At 28.6% G+C, this 13,493-nt stretch overlaps 1 protein-coding gene and 1 pseudogene across 1 annotated transcript; both read left to right on the top strand.

Moving 5' to 3' along the window:
- The first annotated feature begins 2,962 nt into the window (after nucleotides 1-2,962).
- LOC124911147 lies at nucleotides 2,963-6,492 on the top strand (annotated as a pseudogene).
- Nucleotides 3,002-4,361, top strand: LOC124920188 (methyl-CpG-binding domain-containing protein 5-like). The gene is made up of 3 exons (XM_047460622.1): nucleotides 3,002-3,307; nucleotides 3,968-4,060; nucleotides 4,134-4,361. Exons 1-3 carry the CDS (start codon nucleotides 3,002-3,004, stop codon nucleotides 4,359-4,361), a joined length of 627 nt encoding a protein of 208 aa, XP_047316578.1.
- Nucleotides 6,493-13,493: the final 7,001 nt, after the last annotated feature.

The raw sequence follows: 13,493 nt of genomic DNA, 5'->3' as shown, positions 1-13,493 counted from the left end.
AATTTATATTTATAAATTTAAAAATAAATGATTAATTATTTAAAATTAATTTTTTAATTATTACCTTTTCTTAATATAATTTATTTTTAGACTAATTTAGACTTAATTATATATAATAATAAATTCATATTTATATAATATATATATATATATATATATAATATAATATAATTTAAAAGACATGAATAAAGGTTTAAAATAATTAGTTTATTTAAATTTTTAACTTTTATTTTTAATAGGTAAATTTAAAGACAGTTAAAACATTATTTGTACTAGACACGTGTTAATTATTTTTTATTTTTAATATACCTAATTTAAAAATGTTTTAAACTGGGAGTTAGACTAGTTAAATTATGTATATTATTTTTATTTTTAATAGACATAATTTATAATTTAAAGACGTTTAAAACAATTAGAATGATGAGTTAATTTCTATAATTTTAAAAGAGATTAACTTCTCTATTAATTAAATTTTTAGACTAGTTAAATTTATAGTATTATAATTTACTGTTTTTAGATTTTAATTTTATAAATACAAAGTGAATTTATATTTATCAATTTAAAAATAAATGATTAATTATTCAAAATTATTTTTTAATTATTACCTTTTTTTAATATAATTTATTTTTAGACTAATTTAGACTTAATTATATATAATAATAAATTCATATTTATAATATATATATAATATAATTTAAAAGACATATGAAAAGATGTTTACAATAATTATTTATTTAAATTTTAAATGCTTCTATTTTATTTATTTTTAACTTTTATTTTTAATAAGTAAATTTAAAGACGGTTAAAACAGTTATTTGTTCTAGACACGTTTATATTATTGATAAGATAAAAGATATAATTTTTCAAAATTTTTCTCAAAATTTTCCAAAATTTTTCGAAAAATACTCAAAAAAAACGGCCAAATAAAACTCACAAAACCGGCCTACATTTGCAATCTTACATGATTTTGATAATTTTAATTAAAATAATCAAAAAGAGAAAAATTGTTAGATAAAATTTGACCGGTTAATAGAACTTAACACAAATAAATTTCCTATGCATGAACAGACAAAAAACCGGACCGGTCAAATCAATGAACCGGTTAAGAAGCTCAACCGGTCAAACACCTAAACTGACCAGAAACATGATCGCACAAAGAAAGCAAGATCGGTCAAAACCGAAGGCCGGAAACACCAGATAGTCGGTCATTAACCGACCAGAAGCCAAAGCAATAACCGGAAGCCATCCGGTTAAGACAAATAACCGACCAGCATAAGAAGATACTTCGGGTATCTGTTGAGAATGATACCAAAGGAACAGACTGAACATTTCCATATTCATACAAGTCTGAGGAAAGTCTGCAGGCTGCAAAAAACCGTCCTACAAGATCTTTCCACTTCAGGATAAATCAGAAAGACAATCTTCCAAGTACAGACAACTGTCTAACCGACAGTTACCACATTAAGTAAAAGACAAACCTAGCCGGTTTGACCTACATACTGGAAGAACAGACCACCAGGTCTGAAAAGTTGACCGCCAGATCTGAATCACTGAACCTCTGCTCAACCAATCAAATTCAAGGAAATGAAATGTGACCGTTGACACATTTCATCTATAAAAGGAGGAGCTGAAGAGGAGTAAATGCGAGACACAGTGGACAATTAATTTACAAGTGATAAGATTGTGTTCTACCTCTAGAAAAGCTTAAGTGCTAAGTTGAAGTGTGTATTTACAATTTCGGTTAAAATTGTACGGGTGTTATCGAGCAGGAAATAAGTCTCGATCGGATTGTGTTTGTATTCCTTAGTGAATATCCTTCTCGCGGTTTCGAGAGGAAGGGGTGACGTAGGAGTTTTATCTCCGAACATCCATAAAAACCTGTCTTGATTATTTACTTTCTGTCAGTTCTACATTCTTACTGATCTGTACTAACCTACTTACACCGCTTTGACCGACTCTACATTACTTAAATCGAATCACTAAGCTCAAAAACCGACCCAACAACTTCCAAACCTGCCTTATCCAAAAACCGATTCTGCCTATCTCATGAGTGTGCTGCTTCAACCTGAAACAAACATCTTCTGCGCTTAAACCTGGTTCAAGAGTTTGTGACAGTTTGTGTAGTATTGAAATCTCGGTGTTAATCTCTAACCGGATTAATCACCACCTTTGAGTGAGACACGATAACTGACCAAACCCCGGTTCTCCAACCGCGACCTAGATCCTAACAATTATTTTTTATTTTTAATATACATAATTTAAAACGGTTAAAACATTTAGAATGGAGAGTTAGACTAGTTAAATTTATGTTATTATAAATTACTCTTTCTAAATTTTATAATTTATAAATTATGTTAATTTTATAAATATAAAGCGAATTTATATTTATAAATTTAAAAATAAATGATTCATTATTCAATTTTTTTAATTATAATCTTTTCTTAATATAATTTATTTTTAGACTAATTTAGACTTAATTATATATAATAATAAATTCATAATTATAATATATATATATAATATATAATTTAAAAGACATACGAGAAGATAGGTTTAAAATAATTAGTTTATTTAAATTTTAAACGCTTTAATTTTATTTATTTTTAATTGTTGTTTATAATAGGTAAATTTAAAGACAGTTAAAACAGTTATTTGAACTAGACACGTGCATATTATTTTTTATTTTTAATATACATAATTTAAGACCGTTAAAACAGTTAGAATGTGAGGTTATTTCTACAATTTTAAAAGAGATTAAATTATTTAGATGGGTTAAATTTTATAATTATAATTTACTTTTAAAGATTTTATAATCTATAAATTATTTTAGTTTTATAATGTTATAAATATAAAAGTGAACTTTATTATTTATTAATTTTATGACAAAATTATATAAACTTTGGTGGCATAAATTATTAAAAAGGAAAAGCTTAAAAACAAAGTAGCCTATATAGCTATCTACTTCATTTCACATATCCCCAATTCTCAATCCAGAATCCCCATGTCGGATCCAACCCTTCCTTCGAACTCTCCGAACCGACCTATGTCCGACAGTCCAGCTTCCGACGGCGGCGACCCTATTCAGGAGGACCCTCTTCTCAAATCTGGCAGTTTCATTGAGCCAACTTTCAAAGATGACCACCCAGCGCGAAACGGCGATGTGCATGAAGCTGAACCATCCTCCGCACAATCGAAGCGCCCTTTCAAACCTGTCTCTGCGCCGGAGAGGCCGGATTGGCTGCCGGAAGGATGGGGATTTGATTTCAGGATCCGAAACTCCGGTGTCTCTGCAGGGACGTATGATAGGGTAACTCATTTTCTTGCTCACTTCAGATTCTGGTTTCATTTGCTCTGTCAATTTTATCAAACATTCTTGCATGTTGTCTGTTTTTGAGTTTTTGACAGTGTTAGGTTTTCAGATTGAAAAATATTTAGATTTTAGAGTTATTAGATTTAGATTAACAAGAACTGAGGAGAGAATCACACTACACTGTTCTTGGTTTCACAGTGTATAATGTTTTCTAGATGATGCTGAACTGTTATTGACTTGTTATTCCAATGATAAACAATGCTTAAGTCTCACATTCCTGGAATGTAATTTATGCAATGGAAGCTCCACATATATCCAATATTCTGAAACAGTTTAACTATCAAGTACTCTGTTTTCAAAAATGTATTGTCCTCACTTCCTTCTTAGAAAAGAATTTCAAACATCTGAAAAAATAACTTTAATTCTCCACAAATTGGGATATATAGTGATTTGATAAAATGTATTGAACAGTGAAATGAAAAGACAAATAAGTATATAGGGTTAATGATTCAAATCCTTAACGAAGCTGTTTCATTGTCCTAACCATGAAGATAAAAAAGCACTCGATCTATTAATTTTGTAAGTTAAACCAGATTTTTGGAAACAAACAAATTGTTGTTGTTTAAACCGATCTACTAATAGATGACTTTTCTGCAGTACTACATCGACCCTGCTTCAAACCGTCGTTTCAGGTCGAAAAAAGAAGTGGAGCATTACCTCGAGACAGGCATGCTGAAACGACCAGAAAATGTAAGCTAAAAATATATAAATATCTCAGTTTTTTGTTTTAGCTTTTCTTAATTTATAGTTTTATATAAAACAGACCCCTTTGAGCAGCAGTAAAAGCCAAAAGGGGAAGGCATCAGTGTCATCAAATACAGAGAGATCCGATGGATGGAGCTTTGATCAGGTAAATGTGCCTGATGAGATTAGATGGTCACTAACCGATGCAACCAATGACAAGTGGTGTGCGATTAGTGGCAACGAAACTGTACCGGAATCAACAACCCTTGTTTGGCAAGCTTATTATTTCCTTGCCGCTAACCAATAGAGGTGAGTTAATGGTGAATTCTATGGCCGTCATATTAGACTTTCTCTCATGCTCTTTTTTAGCTTCATAGCTCTCTTTGTTCAATAAATGAATCTGCAGAAGCCTTAGTATGTTTCTCTTCTAAGAACAAGTAGTTCTGTTTTTTTTTAAGATTGACAAAGTGAGTGCTTGTTTATTATTTGTTTGATTTTGATAGTAATATGTTGTAGCACATGTACTTGCCTTTTGATTTTAACATGGTTATTTCTTCTTATTAGTATGGAATTTGATTATATTAGCCTTATACCTCTATGTCTATTGAATGGCCAAATGATACAAGATCTTACTTTGTTTGTGCATCCCACATAAGTCACAAAAATGAAGGAACTTTTGAACTTTTATTTTGAACTTTTGGAATTAACCTTATTCAGAAATAATTTATCTATAAGAGAAACAATTAATAAATTTTTGAACTTCTATTTTTAATAGATTAGTTCGACTCCTAACATTCAAAAGTCATGTCCCTACATATATTTTTAGTGAGAATGTGAGAATCGAAATAAGACATTTGTTCTAAAATATCTTAGGTAAAACTCTTGATATTTGAATAATTAATAATTTTTTGGACATAATTTAAAATAACTTAGGTAAAACTCTTTTTACTTACATACAGGTAGTTTCTGTTGGATGTTTTGATGATCGGAAATGAAAAACAATTGAGCCGTTGCTTTAGATGATTTGGTAGGCATCCTTGATGTTTTCCTTCCTTCTTGTGCTAATCAGTGTGAAATGGCAGTGAAGGATGATAGATGGCGTCTTGTAACGACGATATCACCTTCTACTTCTTTTCCCTCTATCTACAACCAAGTTGACAAGGGTTCTGAACAATCGTCCTTGCACTCTTTTCATTTTCTCCATCAATTTCCAGGTTTTTATTATTACCAAAGATTGCAGATTACAGTCTCGTGTGATGCAGTCAAAGAAGAATTAGGTTCTTTTCTGCAAGGTTGATTCCGACCCATTTAGATCTAAGAGTCAATGGTAGTCTACAGCTAGCACTCTCCACAGAATCCAGTACGTCTTTCTCTTTCAGTTAAAAACTCAACAATTAGGAGATCACAATTTATTTGCGAATTATAGTGACAAATGTACCTAAAAATGATCCAAGTACAAGTCAAATAGGAATAACACGATATTATGAACAAATAATCGAAATGCTCACAACTCTATTTCCTGTTTGGGTCATATCATTGGAAACAGACCTTTTCACAGTTGGCTTGGGTTTTCTTATCTTTCAATGGGATATTAACATTAAAATTAATTTGAAGATTTCAGAACATGTTTATGTAATCCTTGAACTGTAGGAGTTGAATTTCTTGCTCAATACTTGATTAAACCCACATTTTATTTAGGCTTCTTTGGCCATGACATTGAAACTCTCTGCACCTCTTGCAATATACCTTATCTTGGTTTCTTGTTGTCCTGGAGGCCAAGCATAGAATGTTGCCACTTATATTTCTAAAGGAAATATTTCCCCTCTCTGTTCTTATGACAACATGTTCGACTATTGAGGCAATTATTATTATGACACCACTTCTTACCAAACTTCTCGCCGGTCAGCTTGTTCCGGTTGATGCAGCTAGCCTTGCCATCAGTACTTTCCAGGTTGTTCGATCTGGTGCCAACTATAGTTGGTGCTATCAAATGAATATTTCCCAAAATTCACTTCGAGGATATCTACTATTATTGGAGTTATCCTAACTACCCTTCTGTGTGCAAGTCCTATTGGACACATTTCCGAAGCTTTGAAAACCCAAGGGCTACAATTACTGCTTTCCTGTGGCTATTTTACATGGTGCTGGCAAATCAACTTTTCGAACAATCTTCATGGAGTGTGGGATTCTTGTTTTTTTACTTGCACGGGAACATCTTACCAATCCTCTTGTAACTGTGCCCTTCTGCTGTAAGCGTTTATTGGAGGAACAGACCGATTTCAGTTGACGGCAAAGGTGACTTCAATGTGTTGAGAGTTCAGGTATTAAAAGAAAGGAATAAATTAATAATGTTTTGTTTACAATCAGTGTATAAAAAAATTCATGCTATGGCTAGGATTCGATATCCGGACAGACCATTGATTTATTAGGCGTTTACACAAACCACTCTACGAACATTTCAAAGACAACTTATAAATGAGTCGGTACGATATACATTAATGTTATAAAAATTCATATCTTTACTTTACCTTGATTTTGGTATACATTGATTTCGGTATACCTTAATTTTGGTATACAAAAAATTCATACATTTACCTTACTTTAATTTCGATATATCTTAATTTCGGTGTATATTTGATATCTAAAAAATATATGAACTTAAAAAAAATCAATTTAATATATTTACTCTATAAACGTTACACAAAACTAAAAAAAAAATATTTATTATAAATTAAAATATTCGTTTTAAAATTTAATATTTATAAAAAAAAAAAAAAAAAAGTATAATTTGACTTGATGTGAGAAAGTGTACGGTGAGAAAGTGTACTTTGGTCTTTAATCATATTTGTATCTACAAATTTGTTATATAAATTAATAATACAATTCAGGTTAAATAATAATATTAATGATATATAGTATTTAATTTAGACTTAATTAATAAAAGACCTATTTTTTTTTAATTTTCTTAAATAATTCAATCTGTATGAAGTTTTTATAAATTCAATTATTTTTTTAGTCAATCATTTTTGCAAATCAATGTTTCTATTATTTTAGGACTTAAACTGCTCTTAAAATTATCCACTATCATTTTACCCAAGCTAAAAACAGTTTCACTAACAAACAACTATTAATTTGATGAAATTTCAAAATATCTTTGACAATAATTGAAAGAATTTGATACCAAATTTCACTTTTTTTCCACCATTCAAAAGAAAGAGATGAAAAGTTGGTTAGATTTTTTTTCAATCTCATCATTAAAGTAGAGATTTCATATATTAAATAATATTTTAATATATATAGTTTGATATTATTTATCGATTATATTTCTATAATTAAATAATCTTTCGGTATTTCGGTATATCTCGATATATCAAAATTTTAAAAATATCATACTTTTACCGTATCAATAATTTTGATATCGGTGCCATACCTTACATTTTTTTTGGTATAGCTTAAAAATCGATATTTTCGATATATTATGATACTGTATTTTTGATATATAATATCGATAATTTTTTCTACCCTAACTACACCAAGCTCAAACCCTTTCACCAGTTTCTGTTAATGTCTTTTTACCTTTGGATGTTTGGTGACTCTAAATCGTTTTTCAATTTAAATATCTAAAACAATTTATAAAAATGGAAAAAATATAAAATTACATAAAATAATTATTTTAACTAAAATAAAACAATTCTCTAAATTTTAGGATTGGTTTAGAATATTTCTTAATTTTCTCAATTACTTGAGTTCTACAATTACGAACAAAAGTCATATGTACTGTCCTCATAATTTAAACAACATTGTCATGATTGAAAATTTTAATATTGAACAATTTCAGATTTGTAATTCAAGTGGAAGATAAGACATATATAACACATCTTATTTGTCAACTTTGTAATCGAAATGGTAATTTAGTAGTTGATTGTTACCATTGAAACAAATCAAAACAAACATATCCGATAAATATGATGGTTGCTCCATCTACAATGCAAAACTTATAATGGTGTCCTGATTCAGGGATAACTATGATGGTTGCTCCATCTACAATACAAAACTCATAATGGTGTCATGATTCAGGTGCTACAGATCATACCACGTCAAATTTATGTCATCTTCAATCTCATGTTTCTTATTCAAGTGCAAGAAATGTTACGGTTGACAATGAAATGACTATTCATATTCATAATATTAGTAAATCTATTATTCTGAGTATGCAACAACTACTGCATCTTTGGAATATGTTACATGTATCAAATATTTCAAAAAATCACATAAGTGTGACACGTTTTTTTATTCAAAATTGTTTTGAATTTCATATTTTATTATTGTTTTGTAAAGAACTGTGTTACGAAGGCTAAACTTTTGAGAGAAATACTCAAAGGAGAGTTGTATTGTCTTGAAAAATCACTGACTAGACATTGACATAAAGCTTTCATTGGAGAACGTTCACCAGTTGACATGGTATCATCGTTTAGGTCATCATACCATAGCGACCACATCTTTTATTTTTTCTCGTTTCAAGTTACCAACATTAGGCAAAACTAATATTTCATTTTGTGAATAATGTCATTTTGGAAAAGCTCACAAATTACCGTTTACATTATGTACTCTTACTCCTCTCGATTTGATACATTATGATGTTTGGGGACCTGCCTTAATTAATTCTTTTGATAGTTACAAATATTTCATACTTTTTGTGGATGACTATAATCATATTACTTGGCTATATTTACTCACACGAAAATCAAATGTATTAAATATTTTTATCAAATTTAAAAGATGGGTTGAAAATCAGTTTAGTTGAAACATAAAAATACTACAAACAAATTGGGGAGGAGAATATCGCAATCTTTATACATTTACGAATCTTCATGGTATACAATATCAACTCTCTTACCCACAAACTAGTGAACAAAATAGTGTTATTGAAAGAAAGATCTGTCACCAACCTAACTAAAACAAGTTTGACATTACTCGCTCACGCAAAATTATTCATAATTTTTGACCTGAAGCGTTTCTTACGACTCCAACATTGGAACGTAAATCTCTATTTGAAGTCTTATTTAATAAACATTTTGTCTTATATATATATATATATATATATATATATATATATATATATATATATATATATATATATATATATATATATATATATATATATATATATATATATATATATATATATATATATATATATATATATATATATATATATATATATATATATATATATATATATATATATCCAAATTAACTACATCTCTCAACCCGACAATCCGAACACTTTATATTTAAGCATTATATATATTAGTTAGTCAAAAAGTTGAACTTATATTATTAAGAATGTCCCGTGTTTATCAAATTTGGTATTTAATTTAAAATTTAAAGTCTTATTAGCTTAGTTGGTTAAAAAGTTTATTTGTTTTCGTTAGGTTGCAAGTTCAAATCATACATATAGCATTTTTAATTTTATTTTTAACTGTTTCAAATTTATGGACGGGTCAACCCAAAATTCGATCCAAATGTCTATTTTGTCTCACATATATATTCAAATTAACTACATTTCTTGACTTTTTATTTCGAGCACTTTAAATTTAAGCATTATTATATATAGACAGGGGCGGAGCCAAGTACAAGCCGGCCCGGGCTATAGCCCGGGTAGCCCCAGATATTACGTATGCAGGGGCGGAGCCAAGTGCAAGCTGACCCGGGCTGTAGCCCGGGGAGTCTTATGTATTTTATCAATAACGACGGTAAATTACCGTCGCTATTGGTTATTTTCCGTCGCTAAATGTTATTTTTCGTTGCTAAAGGGCATTGATGACAGCAAACTATAAATCTAGCCCGGATAGATTTTGTTAATAAAAAATTAGCCCGGGTAGGTTTCAAATCCTGGCTTCGCCCCTGTACGTATGCATTCATCAATAATGACGGTAATTTACCGTCGTTATTGATTGTTTCCCGTCGTTATTGATTGTTTGTTTGATATTATTATAAAACTAGCCCGGGTAGGTTTTAAATCTTGGCTCTGCCTCTGTATATATAGAGATTTCTAGACTATAAGTCATTAAAGACATTTGAATGTGCATGTTACCTTCTCACATATATTCTTATAACAAAGACAAGTTAGATTTTAGATTCGTATAATGCCTCTTTCTTGGTTATAGCTCTCACAAAGGCTATAAGTGTTAATATATCCCATCTAAATGTATTTTTATATCACATGTTACCTTGAATGAACATAATTTTCCAATGTCAAACTCTTCAACATCTCCCAAAACATCTCAAATTCTAGTTACATCTTCAGTGATAGTACCCTCACTTTAGTGACACCAACAATGATATATCCCTCTCCCTCACATAAGATAGTATATTGAACCTCACATTAATGAGCATGCATCTTCTAAATTTATATAAACTACACCTACATATATTGAACCTCAAGTTAGAACCTCATCTCCTCTACATGCACCAACTTATTCCACACATCTTATGATAACTCATTCTCGATCACGTTCTCAGACTTATATCCCACACTATTACTACTTTCGTTTCAAAACAAACATGTTTTACCATTTCTCATGGATTCACCAAAACTAAGTTCGATACATTTTTTTTCTCATTGCACTTTGATGACATTACTTCTTATATGACTTTTGATGTACACATATAAAGATATTGTAAGTTGTAATTACTTAAGACAATTATTCCATAGTAAATCTATAAATTAACGAAGATGTAAGCATTTGCTTATGAACTTCATTTTATATTGTGTTTATTATTTTACCCTCTATAATTTATATTTTATATTTTTTTAATTAGTGTTATTTTATTTTTCTAAAAAATGTCATGGAGATTTCGATTCTAATCGGCTCCAACTAGAGATAGTTTCATATTAAAAAGGTGATAATATATTCATAAATAAGTAATTTTGGCTAATGAATGAGAAAGTTAACATTTTTGAAATTTTATTTTATTTTTGGAAGAAATATAATTGAAATGAATTGCTGAGGTAAAATGGATATAGAGAGCTTTCTCAAAACTCTAGATTGTCACAATGTTAGAAGTATTAGTATTGTATTTTTATAGAAATAAATTGAAATTAAAAAATCTCAAATTTTGAGAGTTTAGCTTCAAACTTTCCAATGAATTATTTATGTCTTATTGATCACAACAAATTTATATACTACTTTTACAACCAATTCCTAGAGAATTGTTAGTATACAAATCTTAAACATGCCTAAAAATATATTGTTAAATCAAATTTGACAAAAATGAAATGAAAATGAGAGAAAATAATGTGTTTTTTTTTTTCGTTTGGTTTCTACAATCGATATTGGAGTGCTGGAGAAGAGTAAAAGCAATTTGGATCGTTGAATTGGTCCTATGATCCAGTGGGTGTCGCGCATCACATTTTATGTTATTGAAAATTGTGAGTAACTTGTTTTTATTAATAACTTGTTAGAACTCTGATTGTGACGATTTTTGATCTGTTTCTTAGATAATTTAAAAACTAACTTTATTATTTTAAAAACATATTTAGTAAGTTGTTGATTTTTCATTTAGTTTTGTCATTTTAAAAAATTCTAACTTAAGAAATTAAAAATTAACAAGATCCATTTGCGTGGTATAAAATGAGGGTCTAAAATACCTTAATAATTTTTTTTACTATAATAAATTAGTCATTTTTGTTTATTCTAATTATGTCGATTCACTATAAATTTTTATAGTTAACTGAATTAGCCCAATTTATTAACTAACTTGTGAAATGCTGTATTTTATAAACCATGGTTGAAAATTTGAAAATATCATTTCTTTATAGTATGTATTTGAAAATCTCGTGCCAATATTGTTATTTTGACAACTCTTAAATTATCTTTTATTTATTATTGATTTCCATGTTAGAAAATTAATTGTCGAATAAGAATATGTATAATGGTTTCTCTAATGTCATTATCAAACATCTTTATTTGTTATTGCTCTACTGAATACTTTTAAAATTGGAAGGATAAGTTGGTTGAATTATATAATAATTTTAAATTAAAAAAAAATTATTGTATACTTTCAATTGTAATCATTTTGTTTATAATTTTTTTAGATAGTGTGTCTTCTCATCATAGATTTATTTATTGACTTTTATTCACATATAAGAATTTACAATTATATATGATTTAACATTGCAATTAAAGTCTCCTAATTGGAACATAATTCTTTAATAACTTAGTATTCAATCATATCAACCATAACAATTAAAATAAATCATGATCAAATAAAAAAAATCAATTATTTAATTTTAAATATTTATTTTGGCAGTATCTTTTTAACTATAAACTCTAAAAACCCATAAACAATTGTTTGTCGCTACTCATTCACAGTCTTACTGTGACTTCGTTACTTTTGTAGTTATTTTTGTTTATGCTTTAATATTATTGATATTTTTTAATTAATATGTACACCAAATATATTTTTAAAGTAGAGACCATCTTAGAACAAACGATTAGAATGCACGGGTAAACGAATTAAGTAGTCGAACTTCTTCCCTCATGGTAAATGGATACTTATTTAAAATTTCTTTTGTACGACTAAAAATCGCTCATTTCATATATAAAAAGTAAAGGTTTGACTCGATTGGTAAATATTTCATTTCTTATCTTCCTCTCGAATCCCAGAATACAAGATTAGGAACCAAAATAATAAGCTTGACTCAAGTTCGTTTGTAAACATATTTGTTGAAAGATATACTTGGCTCTTTAAAATCGCCACCTAATTTAAATTTTAAAAACTAGAAAAATAAATAGTTTTAAAAAAATCATTTATGGGTTCGTTGCTTAGTTGTGTGTGGAAAAGGCATCAACGCTATGATCAACACGCCAATCCATAATGACGTCTCCCTTCCGAAACATAATCTATTCAATAAGGAGTTAACATGTTAATCAAAATTAATTAACATTAACATGATTTCACATAGATCACCCTTAATTTATGTATGATGCTAAAGTAATCCTCTACTTCAAGCTGCTCGTGAGATGTAATTTATGAAATAGACGTTAATATTTTAAAATTATTTTAATCTCTCAATAAATTAGGTAAAGACTTATTTAGACTTAAGACCTTTTTTTTCTTGTTTAAATTTAAAATAAGAGAAAAACATAAATATAATAATGTGGATGGGTGCGAAAAAATGTTACAAACACAATGGTTTAAGTCGGTGGAAAATAGTTAATTTTATGAACGTGTTGGAATTTGAAAGTGTTATTTGTTTGTATATTTTTTTAATTTAGAGAGTTTCAAGATATTTTTAATGAATGATTTTATTTAGGCAACTTCAAAATTATCCTATATTCCTAAGTAGGGAGAAACTTTATTGTTGAATAAGAAAACCAATATTGAAGTACTTGTTAGGTTGTTATTTTATCTCAATTTATTATATCTCAAA

This window comes from Impatiens glandulifera, chromosome 1 (assembly GCF_907164915.1).
Source record: "Impatiens glandulifera chromosome 1, dImpGla2.1, whole genome shotgun sequence".
In the NCBI taxonomy this organism is placed as follows: Eukaryota; Viridiplantae; Streptophyta; class Magnoliopsida; order Ericales; family Balsaminaceae; genus Impatiens; species Impatiens glandulifera.
This window is presented reverse-complemented; position numbering and strand designations above follow the sequence as displayed.